Source organism: Dipodomys spectabilis, unplaced genomic scaffold (assembly GCF_019054845.1).
Source record: "Dipodomys spectabilis isolate Male_0828 unplaced genomic scaffold, ASM1905484v1 ptg000018l, whole genome shotgun sequence".
Lineage (NCBI taxonomy): Eukaryota > Metazoa > Chordata > Mammalia > Rodentia > Heteromyidae > Dipodomys > Dipodomys spectabilis.
This window is the reverse complement of record NW_024870695.1, coordinates 1,229,283-1,251,716: the sequence shown is the minus strand read 5'-3', so window position 1 is coordinate 1,251,716 and position 22,434 is coordinate 1,229,283. Positions and strand designations below refer to the sequence as shown.

At 55.3% G+C, this 22,434-nt stretch overlaps 2 protein-coding genes across 3 annotated transcripts in view; one reads left to right on the top strand and one right to left on the bottom strand.

The window, feature by feature from the left end:
* The first annotated feature begins 1,544 nt into the window (after positions 1-1,544).
* Positions 1,545-15,193, top strand: Mnt (MAX network transcriptional repressor). The gene is made up of 6 exons (XM_042673968.1): positions 1,545-1,999; positions 7,169-7,760; positions 8,302-8,343; positions 8,541-8,652; positions 13,352-13,544; positions 13,737-15,193. The coding sequence occupies exons 1-6, from the start codon at positions 1,927-1,929 to the stop codon at positions 14,513-14,515; spliced, it is 1,791 nt and encodes a 596-aa protein (XP_042529902.1). The 5' UTR covers positions 1,545-1,926; the 3' UTR covers positions 14,516-15,193.
* Positions 15,194-20,775: 5,582 nt separating this feature from the next.
* Positions 20,776-22,434, bottom strand: part of Sgsm2 (small G protein signaling modulator 2) — a 40,073-nt gene continuing 38,414 nt past the window's right edge. For both annotated transcript variants that reach the window (XM_042670864.1, XM_042670872.1), the window contains one exon: positions 20,776-22,264. In XM_042670864.1, the coding sequence (XP_042526798.1) occupies positions 22,176-22,264 (89 nt within the window). In that variant the 3' untranslated portion in view covers positions 20,776-22,175. The remainder of the gene's footprint in view (positions 22,265-22,434) is intronic.

Here is a 22,434-nt window from a genome sequence, read left to right as displayed (position 1 = left end):
ACTGGATATGCTCCAGGGTGCCCCAAATATCCCTTCAGCCAGCTGGAGCCTGTCACTACCAATTGTACCAGTGGGAATGGTGTGACCTCCCTCAAAGAAGCCAAACAGTAGGGTTGAGTATTCAGCCAAAGGAAACGTCAGTTGCCCAATCATATGTTAAGTGGCCACCCCCTTCCACTCCCCCCTCCCCCGACGCCCCGGCTTTTTTCTAGTTGGGAGTCCTGCCTCTGAACTGGCTTCAAAGGAGGATAATGCTCTTCCTTATGGGACAAGGAGCAGCAGGGATGGGGAATGATCGTAGACAAGTCCCTTCCTGTCTCAGGGCTTCAGTTTTTCTATCAGTAAAGTGAGAGGATTTGGGCCGGCTGGCCTCCAGGCAGGTCTGACTTTCTGATTGTACCTTAGGCGCCCCTAAGCACTGGAGCCCGGAAGAGAAGGGCGGGCGCGCCTGGCCTCCGGGAGAACGAAGTTCAAGCTAGACGCGGCGACCCCGCCCCGCACCCCGCCCGCGGCCTCCTGTGGCCCAGTGGCCAAGAGGACCGGGCTTCCGCCCTCCACGTTGTTGTTCCCGATTTGGACCACACCCCCCCTCAACGCGCGCTTTATAGTTGTTTCCCCCTGACCGCCGCCGCCTCGGCCCAGAGCAAAAGGTGGCCCCTGAGGTGGCACTGTCGGAGTCTCCACCCACGCCAGACACGCGTGGACAAAGACAAAAAATTTAGAGGAAGAAGTGACTTGGTTTTAAATGAGAGGGTGATGAAAAGTAGAGGATGGACCTGGTCACTACTTCAAGAAGTTACCGAAACCTGTGTTCACCTATGGCCCCGTCCGAACCCTCAAATGTGACCCTTCAGACACTGGCCCTTTAAACAGAAGGCTGGCGGTGCGGGGTGTCCATGTGGAGCTGCTCCATGCCGTGTTGTCCTGCCCGCCCATTGGCCCGCGGCCCGATTACGTAGCCTAATAGGATGCGAACGCACTGCGGGGGGAGGAACGGAGACAAAACCCGGAGCCGGATCAGCCCTCCGCTCCGCCGGCTCTCCGGCACCCTGCTGTCGTCAGCTCCGCCCAGGGGCGGATCCCGCGGGGGGAGGGGGGAATTGCGACAGTCGGGTAGTTGCGGGATTTAGGTCGCGTGTGGGAGGGGAGCGGGGACCTAAGCGTCCGGTCATAAATTTCCTTAACCAGCATAGCCTTAATTCAGCTAACCTCAGTCTTGAATTTTCCATTCTTCCTTTCAACCAGGCGAGATTACGACGAGAATGACCCGAGCGCTTCACCCTTTGCTCAACTTGTGGCTTGTCATTGGGGCGGGGCGAGGTGGGAAAGCGGAAAACGGGCGCAACAAACCCTATTCCCTCTTCCTCCCCCACCTAAGCCACGTGCGCGCGCGTGCGCGCGCCGTTTATAGTGGGCGGGGCCACCCAGCGCGCGACCCCGCCTCTCCCTCCGTGAGACGACCCGGCCCTTCGGGCGGGGGCTCCGGTCCGGGCTTTGGCTGCGGCCCCGGTGTAGTAGCGGGGGCGGCGGCCGGGGGCAGCGCGGCTCCTTCCCTTGTTGTGTGTGTCGGTGCCTCCTCGCCATCTTGTTGCAAAGCCCTTTCTTGTCGGCGGGACTCCCGGGGGCCGCGGGGCGGGAGGCATCCGAAGGGAGGAAAAGAGGGAGGGCAAGAAAGGGAGGCAGTGCCGCCTCTTGGGGAGATCTTTTTTTTTTTTTTTTGCAGATTTATCTTTTTGCAAATATTTTGGGAGACATTGATTTTTCTATCCGTGCTCCCCCGTTCTTTCCTGAGGAGTGCGCTGCGCCGCCCAGCCCTGTCGCCCCCCGGAGGTGATCCCTCCCTCCTGCCCGCCCGCCAGCCTGACCTGTGCCTGGCTCGCGGGCCGCAGCCTCGGCCCCGGCGCGCCCCCGGCTGCTCTCGGCGCGATGAGCATCGAGACGCTACTGGAGGCCGCCCGCTTCCTGGAATGGCAAGCTCAGCAACAACAGAGAGCACGTGGTGAGCGGCCGGGCTGGGCCCCTGGGGCACCGGGCAAGGGGAGGCGAGTGACCCTGGTCCCTGAACCCACACGAAACCCCAAGCGCCCCCCCCTCCTCGGCGGCAGCCCGTAGCTTCCCCCCGCCCCCCCCCCCCCGAGCTGCCGCCCGGGAGGAATGATGTGGGCAGTGAAAATAATTAATCAATTCATTAACATGCAGCAAAGGACCTGGTTCATTCGGGCGCCACCCTAGCAGCCTGGCACCCCCGTACACTATCCGTGGGGGGCTCCTGCCGCGTGGGCCGGCGGCACCCAGGGTAGCATTGAGGATGTGGATGTGTGAACCGGGGGTTGGGGCAAGGGCTGGTGTTACGTGGGGGTGGCAGACCCGCGTGTGCGTGCGTGCAGGGAGATGTGTAATGGGAACCTCGGAGAGCAGACGAACGGACGTGTACACCGACGTGTGTACAGCACACGAGTGGGCGTGTGTGTAACGGGGTGGGGGTGGGGATTACTCTACGCGGAGCAGCTCTCCGGCTTTCCTGGTCCCGGCAGGAGGGTGAGGGGGGGGCGCTCCCGGCAGATCTACGCGCCGCTCGGGGCGGAGGCGGCCTTTGCAGAATGAAATGACATCGCGTGTCTTATGATCCTAGCCAGCCCCGCCTGACCCCGCCTCCCAGGGCTGGGCTGGGTCCCGCGCCTGGGGTTTGAGTGAAAGCCGGGCTGATTGGGCGTCTCTGCAAATGCCCCACGAGTCGACGGGGTCGGTTCCTGGGCCCCCTCGCTCAACCCGGCTTTAGCCGGTGTGGAATGTGGCGTGTCTACGCCTTCCAAACCCGCTCTCGGCTGGAATGTTGCGTGTGCCTGCGTCCCAAGCCCGTTGGTTACACCGGGTGGTGACGTGGATGGGCCCCGCCCCCGACCACGTGCACGGGGGACACTCCCGCTGGGGACGGCGGGGCCCGGCCCCTCCTCCCCGACTCGCGCTCGGCCGGGGGCGGGGTCTGGGCGGGGCCGCCCTGGAACCTTGCGCCGGGTTGGGCCCGGGATCGGGCCGCTGGGCTTCTCCCTGGGAGAGAGAGAGCCTTTGCCCTGGGAAGGAGGAGCGAAATTCACCTCTCGATTCTCGCCTAATCTTCCTGTATTTGCTCTTGAGGCGAGGGAAACCCTCAGAATCCCAGAGTGACAAGACATTTAGGACTCAGATTGCTCGGCCTACCCCCCCAAAAAACCTTCTCCCCAGTCCTTCGTGGCCCTGCACCGGCTGCAGTGATCCACACTGAAAAGGGGTAAACCTTGGCATTTCTAACTCAGAGCAGAGACACTAGGATTTTATGGTCCGCCCCACGCACCCTTGGTGGTTGGTCGCTAGCCTTAGGGGTGCTGCCGAGATACGGGCTGAGGAGAGAAAGACTGCTGATCTCCACACTGTCAAGGAGGCTTCAGCCCCCGAACCGTATGGGTGCAGTTCCCCGGGACTCCTGTTCCCTCCCAGACCCCCTAGCACTCCTCGGCCGGTGGGTTGTGGTAGCGAGTGCTTCGCCCTCCTTTCCGTTCTCGCTGCCTATTGTTGCTTCAATGATGAGTCATGCAGGAGGTAGTAGTGTGTGGTGTGTGTGCGCGCGCGCGCTCCTGCAGCCTGTGCCGCTGCTACAGCGGCGCCGGAGGAGGGGGGGGGTAGCCAGCAAGGGGAGGGAGAGCTATGGGTCCGCAGGCCTAGTCCGATCCGACCGGCTTCTCAAGGTCAAGAGTCACTAGAGATGTGCCAGACTCAAGTGTCTGGGTTTTGCAGAACTGGTGGGTTGGGACCATCAGCCTACACGTTCCTCTCTCTTGTTTGGGGGCGTCTGGAGCGGGGTGAGGCAATGGACAATGCAGTCTCAGCTGTAGTGGGGAGAGGGAGGAATAAGCACTAGGTCTGGGGACGTTGAGTTAACTCCTGCCACTGTCAACACAATGCCTATCGGGAGTGTCAATCTGTGTCCCTATGCATAGACACCAAGAGGAGCGCTCAAGGTGAACAGAATTGACCTGCTGTTGCCTCTGGGTGTATCCTCTTTTCACTCTCACCTGACTGAAGGCTGAAAGGCCATGTGGGGAAAGGGAGAAGACCATCCCTGTCATTCCTTCTACTCCTCCCCAATTAAGCCTAGGGCTGGTCAGTTAGATGGAAGTGGGTGATGTAAGCTGCTTTGCAGGCAAAGCAGTTGGGGAATAGCTCTCCTAAGAAGGTGCAGAGCCCTGCCCCTCCCCCAGGTGGTGAGAACTGGGGGTTAGCCAAGTTCAGCTACTGGGTCAGAGCTTCTTGATGCTGAATCAGGGAGTCTTGGGAGATGGATGGTGCTAAAAAGCCTAATCTATTCCAAGAAAACATGCATCTCTTGTCTAGAGTTGGCCAGACCTGGTCTCAGCAGTTTAACCTCCAGAATTCCCTTTCTTCTTCTTAAGATTCTATCCTTTATCCTGGAGCAGGAAGAATGGGAGAGAAGAGGGTGGGATGTGAACCCAATGATCAGCTCTGAACAGAAATTCTCCTGTCCATTCCTCCTTCAATCTCAAGGGCAGGTTTTCTGGCCTAAACCATATAGTTGGCTTACATGATGGATGAACCTGAGGATGGGTGCACATTGGAGCCTGTGTGAGAAAAAATAAGAAAGGAAGGGCAAGGCCCTCTTTTGTTCTGCAAGATGGCTTAATTTGGTCTTCCCAGGGGTAATTTGGGCTCTACTACCTTGATTGGAGGATGCTAGGCAGAGTATCCAGAGACACCTGTCCATGTCCTGCCCTGGGTCTGCTTTGTTTGCCAAGCTCCCTGGTAGCCTGTTGAAGGGGAAAACTGCTGTGCACATTTGGGACCACAAAGTGTGCACATTTGTGGACCCCCTTAACCTGGAACCCTGTGCCTAAGTTCCTAGGCCCCTTATAGCTTAAAAAGATTGCAGGTAGCTGGTGCAGTGGCTTGTGCCTGTAATCCTAGCTACCCAGGAGGCTGAGATCTGAGGATGGAGATTCAAAGTCAGCCCATGCAGGAAAGGCCAGGAGCCTCTTATCTCCAATAAACTAGCCAGAAAAAGTCAGAACTGGCCACTGTAGTAGAGTGCTAGCCACAGGACCAGAAAAGAAAAAAAAAAAAAAAAAAGATTGCTAGTAGCACTCCTGCAATCTTGCTCTCTGGGCCTTTGGCCCTGGATTATCCCAAAGGGTCATGATAAATTCTTGGGGGTGGGGCAGCACCTGGGTAGATCCCAGGGAGATGAGTGTGCATGCGAGAGGGCGTATGTATACCTGTGAGTACAGAATGGTTGAAATCTGCAGATTGCTCTTGAGGAAGGCCCTAGCACCTGTGTATTTGGCCCTTCAGTGCCCTAGAGAGGTTCTCTTTGGGTAGAAAATGAGTGGTTGGGGACAGAAAGCATTGGTGACTGGTTCCGTCCTAAGACAGCCTCCCTCCCTCCCTCCCTCCCTCCAGAGTTGCTCATGCTAGGCCAAGTGTGATAGACCTTTGCCATTCACCAGGGTTTTTCCTGGCACCTGGGAGACATGTCTCCCTGCTTCTGGAAGAGGGGAGGGGAAGGAAGGAGGTTGCCATCTCCTAGGTGAGCTTTGGATTTGCTTTAAAATACAGGGTTTGTCTAGGTTCCCAGGACACCTGTCCTTGGGTCCCTGTCTGTCTGCCCATGGAGAGTAGAGCATTTGCTCCTAAGCTAATGGATGTTTGGATTCTGGGTTGAAGAAGTGGAGATGGGGAGCTGAAGAGCCTTATCTTGCCAGGCCCAGCCTGCCAGCAGTCTGGAGCTGGAATTCAGCAAGGCTTTTTTGCCAGTGTGGTTTGTGGGAAACTGGAGCACAAGGAACAGGTTTTCTCTGGTGCTGTAATCTAAGCCAGGGCAGGTAGGGAGAGGCCTGGAAAAGCAAGGCCTCCCCACATTGGAGCAGGCCTGCCCAGCTTGGCGGCTTAGCTTCCTGAAGGGCAGGGATGATCAGGAGAGGCCCTGTGACTGGCAGCCCTGAGCCCTGGCTGCTGGGAAACCACGGAGAGCTTTACTCTGAATACTTCCCCTCTGTTTCCTCCTTGGGCTTCTTCCCTGTGGGCAGGGCCAGCAGCTGCCCTGGAGATTCTGAAGGTGTCCCTTGGCCAAAGGGCCTTGGGCCTCTGAGCCAGTAACACTTGTAGAGGTTGTTCTGCCCCCAGCTTCAACTCACATTTGGGTGTGTCCACTCACTGCTGTGTCCACTCATTCAACAGTGGTGAATGCAGCAGGAGCAAGAGGCTGGTTGTCCAGTTCCTGCTTGTCTTGAGTCCGTGCAGCCCTATGCAGGGCTGGGAAAGGACAGCACTGGGAGGGTAAGGGAAGGCTCTGCTCCTTCTCCTGTTCTCTATCAGCTCCTGAGCAGGCCTCACCATCCTGCTTGGCTTTCAACAGAGGAGTTGAAGGAAGTGACCAGTGAAGGTAGCCTGAGTCCATGCCCCTGCTCTGCCTCTGCTAAAGAATCCAGCCTACCTTTCTTCCTGCCTCTTACCTTTCTAGTTTTTGTTGCTGTTGATGGAACAGAAGGGATTGGGAGAAATGAATCCTAACAGAAGGGGCAAGTATGTTTATAGTCTCTTTAGAACACAAAGAGGCCTTAGGACTGGTCTGGGAGTTTAGAAGTCCTGAGAGATTGTCTCATAAAGGCGATATCCCTGCCCTACCTGTGACTTGGGGCTCTTGTGAGGATTGGGGATGTGAACGTATGCGAGTTCATGTTGACATTGAAAGTACTAGGCATCTGGCTAGGTGTTAATCTTGCTGTGTGACCTCTCTTGTGTTCATTTACTGCATCTGTGAAGTGCAGGGGCCTGTCTGTGTTTATAACATCTGTGAAATAAAAGTGCTGCCTGCTCTCTAACAGGTGCCTTGTAAATACTGTGAAAGCTGCCTCCATTCTTCTATGGTGGCTGGCCTCTGCCCAGCTTTCTGACCTCATCTTTCCCTCTTGGCCCTCTGGACACTCCTGGCTGATCACCTGCCTTACCCACTCAAGCTTCAGGTTGTCAAGCCTACAGCACCCTCACAGCTTCTACTTACCTTTCCTTGGACCCTTTCTTTCCTGGACAAGGGGTATCATGGAACACTGACTGGGTGAAGCAGGACCCACAGCCATCAGCCCTGCTGAGACTCCCTCCCATGTGTTCTTTCTTTGCATAGAGGAGCAAGAGCGGCTTCGTCTGGAACGGGAACGGGAGCGGGAGCGGGAGCAGGAACAGAAGAAAGCCAGTAGCTTGGCCAGGCTAGCACATGCCCTACCTGTGGAGGAACCCCGCATCGAGGCACCCCCGCTGCCCTTGTCCCCACCAGCTCCCCCACCAGCACCTCCACCCCCACTTGCCACTCCCACTCCACTGACTGTCATTCCCATTCCTGTAGTGACCAACTCTGCCCAGCCACTGCCCCCACCCCCACCACTGCCCCCTGCTGCCCAGCCTCTGCCCCTGGCACCTCGTCAGCCAGCCCTGGTCAGCACTCCTGGACTCAGCATTAAGGAGCCTGCCCCGTTGCCTGCCAGGCCTCAGGTGCACACCCCGGCTCCTGTACTGCCGGACTCGAAGACCACTGTTGCACCTACTGGCAGCCCCAAGCCTTTGCAGCCCCTCCCCACACCCATCCTGACCATAGCACCCCACCCTGGCGTACAGCCTCAGCTGGCCCCCCAGCAGCCACCCCCACCCACGCTTGGGACCCTGAAGTTGGCACCAGCTGAAGAAGCCAAATCCAGTGAACAGAAGAAGAGGCCTGGGGGGTGAGTGGGGAGTGGGGCCGGAGGGATGGAGAGAACTTGTCTGGTCCCTGGGCTGTGTGTGCAAGAGAAAGTACCCTTCCCAGCATGTCATGCCCAATCTAGAAGTACCTCCTGTATTTGCACAGGCCAGACACTGTTCTCACTAAGCTTTCTCTGTCCTGAGAATGAATGGCCATTACCTTCTTGTTCTCAGACCCTCTCCAATGCCATCACCCAGGGGCTTATGCTACTTCCAGGCCTTTGGGAAGGGGCCAGGGTCAACTGGCTGCTGACAGCCACAGCATCTGAGCTGTCTGTCTCAATAGTTGACCGGGAGGGATAGAGGGTTACAGGGCATGTGGATTAAGAGCCTAGTTGTGCCCTGAGAAGGGGGAGTGGGGATATGGGTTCTGCATAGGGCAAACACTTTTCATTGCCCATTGCTGCTATTAACGAATGTTGGGGACAAAAAGCCTGTGGCATTTGGGAGGGATGGCAGCGGGGCTCAGGAAGGCTGCCTATTCAAGGCCCTTTCTGAGCCTCCTGTCTGTCTGGGTTTCAGGATCGGAACCAGAGAAGTTCACAACAAATTGGAGAAAAACAGGTGTGTGTGTGCATGCGCCCGCACGCACCTGCGTGTGTGACTGGGGGCCCCAGCCCCTCCCTCCCTCCCTCCCTCCCCTGGGATTTGCCCACCTTGGGTCTCCCCTAGCTCCCCTCTCCCCCTCCCCGCCCCGGGGCCTTCCTTCCTCTCCCCAGTCTGGGGCGCTGGCTGACTCGAGCTCGCTCCCTCTCCCTCAGGAGGGCCCATCTAAAGGAGTGCTTTGAGACCCTGAAGCGCAACATCCCCAATGTGGACGACAAGAAGACATCGAATCTGAGTGTGCTGCGGACGGCGCTGCGGTACATCCAGGTATGGGGGAGGGAAGCCGGACCGGGCGGTGCCGCCACAGGCCGCAGCGCCAGCTTCCTGCTCCGCAGCCTGCCCCGCCCTCCCGCGCTCGCCGGCTCCCCCGCCCGCCTCCACGCGGGCGCTGAGCACATGGCCCCGCTGACGTCAGCGGGGCTCCCAGCCCGAGAGGAGGAGCGGTGGTGGCGGAGAGCGCGTGCGCGGGAGGGCGGGGCGGAGGGCGCGTGCGCGGCAGGGGGGTGGCGCTCTCCTCTCCCGCGCGCGCGCGGCGTCTGCGGGCCCCGGGCAGCGCCGCTGACTCTCGGCAATGTGTGAGCGCAGCGCGCGTGACTAGGGCGCGAGTGACTGGCGTCGCCCCGCCCTCCGTTAGGGCGGGAACCCGACTTGGCCCGAGCGACTGTCGCTAGTGGCAATAAGTGGGACAGGAAGGTGGGGGAACTCCTGGGCGGAACCTCCCTCCCTGGCAGCGGGCTGGTGAAGCGCCCCTTCTGTCCGCCAGGCTTAAGATCCCCCCCCAGGATGGCGTAGGCACCGAGAGGCCGCGACCTGAAAAGGCGAATGCAGCGATTTGGGTGACACACAGTTCTGGGCTCACTGAAAAGAAAAAAAAATTGGGTTTCCCTTCTGCCATTGTTGAAAGAAAGGGGTTTTGTTTTAAACTGTAGTGGATCCTCTAGGCTGTCGGTCCCCTCCCTTGGGCGGGCGCCCCTCTGCTGCCGTGGGGAGCGAGCCGATAAGACAGTTGCCATGACGGCCTGGAGTTCCGGTTTCCTTGGAAACCGGCTCAGGCGCGGCGCGCGGGGCGGGGGGGATGGGCGCGCGCCGCGCTCGGCTGCCTCGGCGACGCGAGCCGTTGAGGAGGTGGGCGGCGCTTAGGGCTCCCTGCCGCGCGGGCGGGGTGACGCCTCAGGGTCTCCCTGTTGGCCCATTTGGGAAGCTTTCGGGATGGGGGGGTGAGAGCAGAGATGTCCAAGAAGCCGGCCCTCCCTCGGCTCCCCCACAGGGGTGACAGTTCCGAAGCAGCCCGAACCTGACTTGCTGCAAGACCCAGCCGCCGCTACGCACCCCCCCCACTGCCCGCTCTCCCCTCCCCCTTCCCCCGCCGGCAAACTCGCGCCTTTCCGCCCGCCCTCCCTAGCGAGGGGGAGGGACTGGCCCGTTTCCCGTTCGCTTCCCGGCAGCCAGGAGGGGGCAGGGCAGCATCGCTGATTGGCCGAGCCAGACTTGGGGCGGGGTACCTGGGCGCGCGGAGGGAGGGTGCGGCTGGCGGGAGTGACGCAGCAAAGCCAGGCCGCGTGGGTGAGCGCGTGCTCCGAAGGGGCGGGGCCTCTTGCGGCTAGGGTGGAGGGGGAAAACCCGCGGAGCGGGGGAGGGGCTCCGGGTTACCCGGGGTCTGGAGGATGCAGTGGAAGGTCAAATAGCTTATTTTCGGAATTTTTTTTTTTTTTTTCAGAACTTAAGGTTGTAACAGGGTATAATTTGTGTTTAGCCAAGTGGCCTCTTGACAAATTCCTGTTGAGAGGCTGTGATATTTTCTGCGAATAGCAACTTCTGCTTGGTGAAGTTGAACAACTAGTCGTGCCAAGATGTTAGGAGAATTGAGTTTATTCATGCAAATAACCTCAGGCACTGTAAAAGTTATTAGGAATCGTTGCTGAGTAGAAGGATGAACTGGCAAGTTCCTCTACAGATGCATACTTGGGGAGTCTTGCATAACAAGTGGATTTGGAAATAATTCAGAGATTCAGAAGCAGCAGAATGAAGCTCCTTAGGCTCCTGGTTGGGCTGACTAGGAAGTGAGAGGGACCCCAGGCAAGTTGTCGAGCAAGACATTAGAGACCTGCTGGATATATCTGGATAAACTCAGGAGGCAATCCAGATAGTGTTGGAGGGAGGAAGATGCCTTTTTAGAAGTAAAAGATGTGCTGATGAGGGTTTTGGTATTGTGTGCAGAGCAGGAGGCTATGGAGGGCAAGAGACTCAGCAGAACCTAGAGGTGGTATAGGACTAGAAGACCGCCATAGAGAACAGAGCAGAGGAAGAACAGGCATGCATCCAGGTCATCACAGGGAGGAAGTGAGTTTAAAATGAAGTAACTCAGTGGGTAGAATGCTTGCTTAGTGTGCATGAAGCTGTGCGTCTGACTGTCAGTATCACCAGGGCAAACCAAAAATGAAACTGTATAGGCTGAAGTTAGTCTCTGGGGAAACTTTCCAGACACTTGTATGCCTGTAGAGAACTCCACTGTGGGAAGAAGAGCTCTTGGCTCCTGATCTAAAAGTCTGGCCTCCCTGAAAGCCAGTAGATTTCAGAGTGGCAGTTACAGCCAGCCACCAGGTTCCAATGATAGCTAAGTTACCAGGGGCCTGCCATTGATGTAGCCTCCTGTGATACCATGTGCAGGCCCAGGGTAGAGCCATGAGAGAAGCCACACAGGTGTGGAAGGGTGGGTGGAGAGTGTCTTTTCTACTTTTTCTAGCAGAATGTGGGAAAAACAAGTTAAAGTAAGGATAGTAGAAGAGGGTTGTGTGGTCAAGGCCAGTACAGAGTATGACTGTATCTGCATTATGTGTCTTGGCCCTGATAGTTTGAGTCATTTCTCACTGGTCAGAGGTCAGTAGTTTGGGGCCAAAGGAGTGTAGGGCAGTGGGGCCCAAATGGATTAGTGAGGTTTAAGACATTGCTATATACAGTCAAGAAAAGCTGCCACAACAGCAAGACAGCTTCTAGGGTGTGGATGCATAAAGGTCTCCAATGCACTTAGTTCCTGTGATTCTTTCTCCTTAAGATGAAAGGGTGAGACTGCACAGAGCCAGAGCAGGGACAGACATGCTCATAGATCTTTCCTTGAGGCTGGTAAGCACTTTGCTTATCATCCTGTCTTGGTAGGGTACTGAGGGTAATAAAATGGAGAGCAGTCCTTACCTTCTTTCACATATTGGGCAGGGACAAGGTACGAAAACAAAATATTGACACATATCAGCTATTTTGGTGGACATCTGATAGTATCTAATTTAATATTCAGATGTTTGATAAAGCTATTCATGAATTCCTGGCCAGGCTTTGAGCTGAAGAAGGATAGTGGAAGGGTGGGGACCCAGGTTTGGTCTTGGAGCAGGAGCAAACGAGAGAGTGGTGAAGATGGGAGAGTCTATGTATAGGCATTGAGACAGATAGGGTTCAGAGAGGAAAACGAAGACAAATATGTGGTTCTAGTGTGTGAGGAGTCTGTATACTTGGTTATATTCCCCAAGCCTTGGAGGTCAGATACTCAAGAACAGATCAAGAAATAGACTTGGGGGCTGGGGTGTGGCTTAGTGGTAGAGTGCTTGCCTAGCGTGCATGAAGCCCTTGGTTCGATTCTTCGATACCCACATACACAGAAAAGGCCAGAGTGGCTCTGTGGCTCAAGTGGTAGAGTGCTAGCCTTGAGCAAAAGCAGCTCAAGGACAGTGCCTACGCCCTGAGTTCAAGTACCAAGACTGGAAAAAAAGAAAAATGGAGTCTGGCACTGGTGGCTCACACCTATAATCCTAACTACTCAGGAGGCTGAGATTTGAGGATCATGATTCAAAGCCAGACATGGCAGAAAAACCCATGGAGACTTTTTTTTTTTGGGGGGGAGGGGGGATCCGGTCGTGGGACCTGAACTCTGGACCTGGGCACTGTCCCTTAGCTGTTCAGCTCAAGGCTAGCACTCTACCACTTGAGCCACAGCGCCACTTCCGGGTTTTTTCTTTTTGCTTATGTGGTGCTGAGGAATTGAACCCAGGGCCTCATGCATGCAAGGCAAGCGCTCTACCACTGAGCCACCTTCCCAGCCCTCCATGAGACTCTTGTTGCCAGTGAACCACCAGAAAATCAGATGCGGAGCTGTGGCTCAAAGTGGTGGAGTGCTAGCCTTGAGCACAAAAGCTCAGAGACAGTGCCCAGGCCCTGAGTTCAAGCCCCATAACCAATAAAAGAGAGCGAGAGAGAGAGAGAGAGATACTTGGGCTGGGTGCCAGTGGCTCACACTTGTAATCTTGGCTACGAGGAGGCTGAGATCTGAAGATTTAGTTCTACCACCAGCTGGTGCAGATAAAAGTCAGGAGATTATAGAGACATGAAAAAGATGTATGTGTAGAAGGCAGCTTGGAAATGGGATGTGAACAGACAGATTAGAGCTGTGTTAACCCTGTGCAAAAAGGTAATTGGAGAGAAGGAGATGAGAGGATGCTGTCCCAAAGTTTAGCTTGCCATCTCCAAGGACAAGGTTACCAAAGGGGAAAAGCAAATGGTGAGGTGGAGAGAAGTGTAAGATCCTTCTGTGGTTCTTGGAGGAACAGGTTCTGAGGAGTAGCTTGTGGTATCAGTGACTGAGCAGAGGGAAAGAATGATAGTGGAGGCATCTGGAGTGGAGGTAGAGAGATGAGGCAAGAAGCAGTGAGTCCTTCAGAAACAAGCTGAGGGAGGGGTAGGAGAGGGCCTTCATACTTGGGTCCAAGCTGGCCTGAATCTGCTTGCTTTCAGTGGTATGTGTTCAAGATCCCACAGTGCTCAGAAGCATTAGCAGGCCTGGTCTCCAGTGGCTCAGGTCCCACCAGGCCCCTTGTCACTGCAATGTCCCTGTAGGTCTGCTGATGTGACGTGAGGTTTTGAGGTACCATGCAGCCTGTGGCTGCTGCTCAGTGTATCCTCCTGTCCCTTGTCCTGTCCCCAGTCCCTAAAGAGGAAGGAGAAGGAGTATGAGCATGAGATGGAACGGCTGGCGAGGGAGAAGATCGCCACACAGCAGCGGCTGGCAGAGCTCAAACATGAGCTGAGTCAGTGGATGGACGTGCTGGAGATCGACCGTGTACTCCGGCAGACGGGCCAACCTGAGGATGACCAGGCCTCCACCTCCACTGCCTCTGGTGAGCCCTGGCCCTATGCTAGCCCTCCCACCTCCAGACATAGTGTCCAGCTTCCCTGGTCAGGTTTTTTTGTCTGTTAGAAAAGTTGCTCTCTACCCCATCCTGTCTCCAGGCCCCTAGTGGCATCTTTGCCTCCACACACTTGTTTTCTGTGCCCTTCTGATCTGCTTCCCGCTCCTTGTTCCCCCACAGAGGGTGAGGACAACATAGACGAGGATATGGAGGAGGACCGGGCAGGCCTGGGCCCACCTAAGCTGAGCCATCGTCCCCAGCCGGAGCTGCTGAAGTCTACCCTGCCACCTTCCAGCACTGCCCCTGCACCTCTGCCACCACATCCTCACCCCCATCCTCACCCAGTGGCTCTGTCTCCTGCCCATCTCCCTGTGCAGCCACCGCCGCCACCACTGCCACCACAGCAGAAGACCCCTCTGCCAGCACCACCTCCCCCACCAGCCACCCCTGCCCAGACACTGGTGCCAGCTCCAGCTCATCTGGTGGCCACAGCTGGGGGTGGTTCCACGGTCATTGCCCACACAGCCACCACCCATGCCTCAGTCATCCAGACTGTGAACCATGTTCTACAGGGGCCAGGCGGCAAGCACATTGCCCACATTGCCCCCTCAGCCCCCAGCCCTGCCGTGCAGCTAGCACCTGCCACGCCCCCCATCGGCCACATCACAGTGCACCCTGCCACCCTCAACCACGTGGCCCACCTTGGCTCCCAGCTGCCCTTGTACCCACAGCCTGTGGCAGTAAGCCAGCCAGTGGCAGTGAGCCACATTGCTCACACTCTCTCACACCAGCAAGTGAATGGCACAGCCGGGCTGGGGCCCCCGGCCACTGTCATGGCAAAGCCAGCTGTGGGGGCTCAGGTGGTGCACCACCCCCAGCTGGTAGGCCAGACAGTGCTTAACCCAGTGACCATGGTCACCATGCCCTCCTTCCCAGTCAGCACACTGAAGCTGGCCTGAGGATGAGGCTACTCAGAGGCCCCCAGTGGGGGCAGGGAGGGGGACCTGTCCCTCCCTCTCCTACCCACCAGCTCCACACATTCCAGCCAGGCCCAGGCCCACCTAACCCACACCACCCCCAGGCCTCCTAGGGGAAGGGGGTGCAGAGACACTGAGCCAGGGGAGGGAAGGGCTCCCAGAGAGTTGGGGGCAGGGCAGGGTCTTACCCCGCTGTACTAGGGCTTGATAGAATTAACTGCTGAGAACACTGATGGATGCGCCACCTGTGTGGCTAGTGCCAGCCCCTGTCCCCTGAAGTGATAATGGCCTCATGTTCCCTGGCTCTCCCTCCCCTGCCCTCCTTCCTGTGCTGCTGCTATTGCTCTATCTGGCGAGGTGACGAAGCACCCCAGCCTTCCCACCCTGGCTTCAGTGTACTTCTCTGGGACTTTTGTAGAGAAAATGGGGGCAGACCTGAAGCCACTTGGTCCTGAAAGCTGGGGACATGCCTGATGAGGGGCCCTTCTCTGAGTACAGGTGACAGATCCTATGATGAAGTGGTTGGACCGGAGTCATGCCCAGACAGGTGGGGGCCTGGGCCTGGACCTGGTGCTCGCTAACCTACTCGGAGTCACTAATTCGTTGCAGTAGAAACTTTCAAATGGTTACCAACAATAAACCAAGCTGTTGTCAAGCTTCCCCATCCCTCCCACTTGGCTCTTGACCTCCAGAGGGCAGGCTGAGTTGGAGCTGTGGGAGATCAGAGAGGAGCCATCCTGTACCCCTATCCCCATCTTGGGCTTGGTATTAGGCTTCCAGGAGGTCCTGTTTTGGCTTTTATGCCCCCTGGTTCTGTGATCTCTTGTGTGGGGTGGCCTCCCAGGAGCTGGGGGCAGGCCTTTATGGGTCTGGATTCCAGGGGCTTAGAAGCCACATTGGTGAGACCTCAGGAAGATGAAGTCCAGGGACATGGCCAAAGCCTGGTACCCCTTCCCAAACAGCCCTGGGATCTGTAAAAGGGGCAGAGCTGGTCTCCCCGTTACTCCAGTGGAGGTTTGAAGGCCCTTCCCGAGTGGGCGCTGCAGCATACTGCCACCTTCCATTATGGGAGGGGCAGGGACAGTGCTACACTTGGGGTCAGGAGTGAGGGTGCTGTGCTAGGAGATGCTCTGCCCCTGCCTCTGCTGTGGTAGACTTCGTTGGCTTCTCTTTGTGTGGATATTTATTACAAGTGGCCTTGTGTCAAGACACTCAGTTACACGCACACATGCACATTCAGCTCCCCACTGGACACTCACCAATGGCCTTTTGGTGTGGGGAAAGTGAATATCCCTAGGTGTTAAGTTTGCACTGGAGTCCGGTTGTGTGAGGGACCAGGAGGGGCCAACTCGGGATCTTCTGGAGTGCCCCAGGAGAGTGCTGAGGACCCCAGCAGAGGTCTTAAATGGATTTTCCCCTGAAATAAAAGATTCCTTAGATGCCTAAACAACTCCCAGTTCCTTCCTGGTCCTGGAGACCTCCCAGGGGACTTCTTTCCATTTGTCTTGGGGGTGGGGTGGGGGTGACAATAGGATGAGGTCCCCACTCAGGCCTGTGGCAGGGCAATCTACCCCACAGGCTGGCTGGCTTTCTGCAGCCATTCCACCCACACCCTGGGGGTGGGGGGCGGGGAGACAACCACACTCTGGTGACAGTGAAAGAGCAGGGTTTGGTGCCAGCACGGAGCACTTTGGCAGACTTGCCACCCCCATTCACTTTTCTTTGTGTCCTGAGGCCAGTTCTAGAGTTCAAACTCCTGTTGGCCAGTTGCCCTCAGGCCTGCAGATTACCTCATCATCCACCTGCCCTCCCCCTCCCAGCCCCTTGTAGGGGGTCCTGATCTAGTGCCGAATGACTCTGTCCAGATTGGTGATGATGGGTGTTGTTGCTGTTGTTTTTGTCGTTTGTGAACGCTGTGATGCTGTGTGCCCAAGCGGGCAGCCACTTCCTGGCCCTTCCTTGGGCATTTCCCCCTGAAAGCTGTTAGGACCATATCTGTCCTCACCCTGTGGGACCACCTAACCTTTCCCTCCCTAGCCCTTCCAGCCTGGGACACACACACACACATACACACACACACACACACACATCTTACCTCTCATGCGTGTTTTACCCTTGATGTTCAGAGTGACTCACTGGCTGGGAGTCTTTACCTCGGGGAGAAGGGGGGAGTGGTTCCTTGGGGGCCAAAGAAGGGCAGGGAACACCTGGAGGGTAGTTGGGGGTCACCATATAGCCCCTGCTCTCTGGGAATAGCTGCTTCTCCCCCCATCCCAGGGTCCCACCCCCAACCCCTAAAGAGGTGGCCCTTGTTTACAGTGAGGACTCGGTCACTGTGTCTCCGTTTCCTGAAATACAAACTGTAGCGACCCCAGACTGTAGAGATTTTTATGTGTTTGGATACATCTGCTGTGTGGGAAAAAAACAAAACTACAAAACCCCTAATTTTGTACATATTGTATTTTTACTATTGAACTGTATTCTAGTGGCTGTTCATGCTCCAAAACTTTAGGTATTGAGACATGAATACTATCCATGTAATAAGCACTTGCCTGGAATAAAATATAAAACTGAAATAAACCTGCACTGAAACCTGAGATAAAGCTGCCAGCCTGCAGCATCTGGGTCAGTTTATTGCAGAAGGAGGTGGAGGCAGCAGGATCTGCCAGCAAGGGCTGTGTCACAAAACCCTGTCTCAAAACACAAAAATGCCAGATGTCTGTGGCTTAGACCTGTAATTCTAACTCAGGTGATAGATCTGGGGGATATTGGTTTGAGGCCAGCCTGAGCAGAAAAGTTGAAAAAAAGGCAAGGCTGAGGGCTGGAGGTGTGGCCAAGTGGTAGCGCTAGAGCACCATCCAGGCAGAGCAAGCAAACTTGAGTAAGGAGCCCTGAATTGAATTTGAAATCCCAGTACTGTCCCAAAGAAAAACCCACAAAAACCAGCTGGGAATGTGGCTCAGTGGTAGAGTGCTTCCTCAGCATGTATGAAACTCTGAGTTCAATTCCTCAGTGCCACATAAACAGAAAAGGCTGGAAGTAGCACTGTGGCTCAAGTGGTAGAGCGCTAGCCTTGACAAAAGAAGCTTAAAGACAGTGCCGAGGCTCTGAGTTCAAGCCCCAGGACTGGCCAAAACAAAACAAAACAAAAAACAACTGGAATGGTTGGAAACAAAACAGAGAGTAGAATACTTGCCTAACAAGTGCTTCTGAACTAGGGTTCCATCCCAATCCTCCAGCAGTCCTAAGTTCAATACCCAGTAGAAAGGATAGGGAGTCCATCCATACCCTGGGCTGTTTGGAGAATGGTCAATTTTAAAAAACAGTTTGAGGGCTAGGAATATGGCTTAGTAGTAGAGTGATTATCTAGCATGCATGAAGCCCTGGGCTCGATTCCTCAGTACCACATAAACAGAAAAAGCCAGAAGTGGCACTGGCTCAAGTGGTAGGGTGCTAGCCTTGAGCATAAGAAGCTCAGGGAGGGCTGGGGGGAAGGTAACTCAGTGGTAGAGCACTTGCCTTGCATGCATGAGGCCCTGGGTTCGATTCCTCAGCACCACATAAGCAAAAAGAAAAAAACTGAAAGTGGCTCTGTGGTTCAAGTGGTAGAGCGCTAGCCTTGAGCTGAAGAGCTGAGGGACAGTGCCCAGGCCCAGAGTTCAGGCCCCACGACCGGACCCCCCCTCCCAAAAAAAAAAAAAAAAAAGCAGCTCAGGGAGAGTGCCCAGGCCCTGAGTTCAAGCCCTAGGACTGGAAAACACACACACACACACACACACACACACACACCTAAAATCAAGACACCCAGTTGTCATCACATGCCTCAAATTTAGACTGCAGTTTTGGTCATCCTTATGCCTCTGTAATGTTTTATATTTCCTCCAACCATTTTTAACAAACAGCCCATTGGAGGAAATAAAGAGCTAACCCAGCTGAGCAGATAAGGAAACAGGTTTGAGGGGGCCAAGTGATTTGTTAAAGTCACATGGTCGCACAATTGTCTGAGCCCTTCAAGCTACGTTCAGATCTCTGAACAGAATTTTCCCTCTAGCATGTGACACCCTTGACCTAGCCTGGTAGCAACACACCCCAAGACTGTGGCATAAGCAGTAAGCAGCTTCTTCCCAAGAAGGCCACTTGGCTTTGGGTCATGAGAAGACATCCTAGGGGTCCACCAAGTCTTTCCAGGAAAGAGAAAAAGAATGAGAAGAGGGTGGAGGTCAGAGGCCAAGAAGTCATGTTACCAGCTAGGTATGGAGGAACTTGTCTTCACAGTGGCATTTTAACAATCTAGCCCTGTGGCAGGCTGTCTCCGGAGTAAGTGGTGGGAAAAATGAGATCAGGGAACAGCTAGCTGGACCTAACCTCAGACCAGACTAGCTTGACCTTCACTGCACCTGACAGCTCCTCAGAGAGAACTGACATTGTGATATACGGGGGTTAGCCTTGAAGAAGGGAGCGGTGACCATAATGTCCTATAGGTCTTTTTTCCACTGAAGGAGGTTAGCATTAAGCAAGTCCAAGTCCATCTCTGCCCCACCATCTCATCAGCTTTCACATGTGAGATGTGGGCTCCCTCTGCTGGTAGCTTCAGGAAAAGCTCAAGAGGACAATGGTTCTGGGCACTGGTAGCTCACACCTGTAATCCTAGCTACTCAGGAGGCTGAGATCTAAGGATCACAGTTCAAAGCCAGCCTGGGCAGGAAAGTCTGTGAGACTCTTTTATTTTTTTTTTTTGGTTGGTCGTGGGGCTTGAACTCTGGGCTTGAGCGCTGTCCCTGTGCTCTTCAGCTCAAGGCAAGCGCTCTACCACTTGAGCCTCGGCACCACTTCCAATTTTCTAGTGGTTTACTGGAGATAAGAGTCTCACGGACTTTCCTGCCAGGGCTGGCTTTGAACCGTGGTCCTCAGATCTCAGCCTCCTTAGTAGCTAGGATTACAGGCATGAGCCACTGGCGCCCAGCTTCCGTGAGACTCTTATCTCCAATAAATCACTAGAAAACTGGACGTGGCACTGTGGCTCAAGTGGTAGAGAGCTTGCCTTGAGCTGAAGAGCTGAGGGACAGCACCCAAGCCCAGAGTTCAAGCCCCACAACTGACAAAACAAAAGGGGGGTGGGGGACTGTGGTTGGGGTTAACTCTTTGTGAGCACCCACTCATCACTAGGACTGCCCAGCACTGAGAACATAGATGCACCCTGCTCTGTAAATGACCCATAGCTCCTGAAGGTAGACAAGCTACGCTTCTTGTATCTCTAGAGTATCTAGAGCCTGTGGACAGAAATTCCAAGTAAGAATCCAGTTGCCTCCATTTACTAATCTCTGTTCTGTGAGAGAGGATTCATTTTCTGAGGAGTGTCTGCTGAGATATGGTTTCTAGAGCTCTTTCCTGGTCTTGCCAGAAGACTGGCCTCTGTCCCCAGCAGACCATTATTTTGGTTAGGAGATTCCTTATGGTGCTAGCCCAACCCAGGGTCTGGGTAGGAACAATGGAGATGATTTTCCATGGTCACAGCAGAAGGAATTCTGATTCCTCCAGGCCAGAGAACCAAGTAGTTTCTTTGCCTATGTGGCTCAGGACAGTAGTCTTTGTTTTTTTGGTCTGGGGGCTTTCTTTTGGGCGGGGGCAATGCTGGGGCTCGAACTCAGGGCCTGGGTGCTCTCCCATAGCTTTTTCAGGTCAAGGATGGCACCATAGTTACACTTCTGGCTTTTGGCTAATTAGACTTTTCTTTCTGGGCTGGCTTTGAACCATGATCCTCAGATCTTAGCCTCCTGAGTAGTTAGGATTACAGGTGTGAGCCACCAGTGCCCAGCATGTATACCATCTTAACATCATGCTCGGGCCATGAGCTGGGTTTGCAGCTGAATCTGTTGGGAGTAGTCCCTAGTTCCCAGAAAGTGTCATTTCGAGACAGAGATTTTGTTGGGTGACTGAGGTCCTTTACGCACAGGATAGAGGTCACTGTCAACTTGAGATAGAACCACGATTTTGGGGTGAAGTTCCTCCAGGGTGCTGACTATTTGAGGTCTGGCCATCACCTTTAACTTCTGGACTATTCCATGCCAGGCTAAGGACTGGAGATTTTCCGTCTAGGAAATGTTGATCCCCTTTATGCCATCCTTGACTTTGGGGGCTTATGTCTTTACTGTTCAATTATGGAGAATACAGACCTCCTCCTGCCCCATGCACGGTCACTCTGAGACAATGTCAGTTGCAGAAGTAGCCTCCAGAGCCTCAAGCATTGTCAAATGCTGTTTATTGGTCTGTTACACTGAAGAGTATAGTTTCTGAGCCAAATACACACACACACACTCTGCTCCTCACAAAACCACTTCGTCACTAAGGCAGGCACACATTGGCCATTCGTGCTTGGTGGAGGCCAAGGACTCATGGACAACAGGGGCAGGCAGTGGGGTGGGCTGGCCCTGCACAGGCTGTGAAGTGCCCAGGGGCAGGGGTGGGCAGGGTATGCTGGGTGCAGAGGGCTGCTGGCTCTTTCTCATGGTTCTCAGATAGAGGAAGTCTGCAGACTTTGGTGACTGCCAAGCAGAAGCCAGCCAGTGTGGCCTCTAGGCCCCAGAGCCAGGCCTAGCTTGCACGTGTTTGGGTGGTAGGGGATATGGAGCTGACAGAGCAAGCAACATGCCAAGGCCTCAGGTCAAGGGCAGGGCCCTTTCTGACACACCCACAAAATACAGTTCCTCCAAAGGAGTTTCTGGGTCCCTGGGTCTTTTGGCATCCTGAGATGCATGTGGAAGGCAGAATTGGCTTTGCTTCTCCCCAGGGACAAATGAGGAACCCAAGTACCCCTGAATCCCTCAGCCCCAAGAACTCAGCATATGCCTGGGGCAAGTAATGGAGTGCATCCCTACAGAATCTCTCTGGGCTACCTTGGAGAGCAAGTGTTCCTGCTACATTTCTAGACCATCCAACCGGCAAGTATGGGATTTATGCACAGTCTTAGGGGTGTATCTAGGTGCATAAAGCGAGGACAGGGTGGCAAGGGTTACACTGTACAGACACTGGGGAGTGGAGGGGGTCGCCTCAGGTCGCCAGAGGCCGTGGCAGTGCTGCTGAGCTGGGTTGCTCCCCCTGGGCTCATGTCTGACTGCCCAGAGTCTCAGGGGAGGGCCTAGGTCACATGCCTGAAAGGACAGTTACTGTCCTATTGGGACCGCAAAGGGACTCTCGGGAGAGATATAGCACAGATCCCCTTGCCCCCCAGATCTTTCTGTAGGCGGTGCTCATGCCGCTAGAGCCTCCCCGGCCTGCCACCTCTGCTAGCCCTACAGATAGGTATTAGGGAACAGTCCAGGCTGAGGCTGCAGGTGGCAGTGGGGCTATTCCCAGTTGTTTTCAGAGAACAGAATAGTTGTCCCCCAAGGCAGCTGCTCTCTGAGGCCAACTCCTCCTGTCCCAGCCCTGGTCTGAAGGCATCCTGGCCCAACTTGCCCTATGGGGCCAGCACTGCCCACAGTCGGATCCCAGGCTCACATCACTTTGTTAGGAACACAGCTGGGCTGGCAGGGGTGGCTGGGGGAGTTGGGACAGTCCCAGCTGTGTTTGCCCGTGCCTCTGCCTGCTGGCACTCAGGGGCCCGGTGTTTAGGCTGTCCACGCTGCTGCCCCAGCTACAGCCCTCACTTGTTCTCTATGAGCATCTGCACCTTGTGGACGAGGTCTCGGGCAATCCGCAGGATCTCCTGGGCATCATGACGCTCAGCCCGCTCTGAGAGAAACATAGGTAACTGTAGCCAGGTACAGACAGGGCAGTAGGCTGGGAGGGGCCCTGTGGCTGATTACCCTGCCTATGGGGAAGGGACCCTGGTATTCCTGAAAACCCTCCAATTCTTCCCAGGCCTTGAATGAAGGTCCCCACGCCCTGATGGGGACAGTCGG

Coding starts and splice junctions, on each gene's coding strand:
- Mnt (XM_042673968.1), top strand. CDS start 1,927: ATGAGCATCGAGACGCTACTGGAGGCCGCCCGCTTCCTGGAATGGCAA. Junction 2,000..7,168: donor GCAACAACAGAGAGCACGTG/GTGAGCGGCCGG, acceptor TTCTTTGCATAG/AGGAGCAAGAGCGGCTTCGT. Junction 8,653..13,351: donor CGGCGCTGCGGTACATCCAG/GTATGGGGGAGG, acceptor TCCTGTCCCCAG/TCCCTAAAGAGGAAGGAGAA.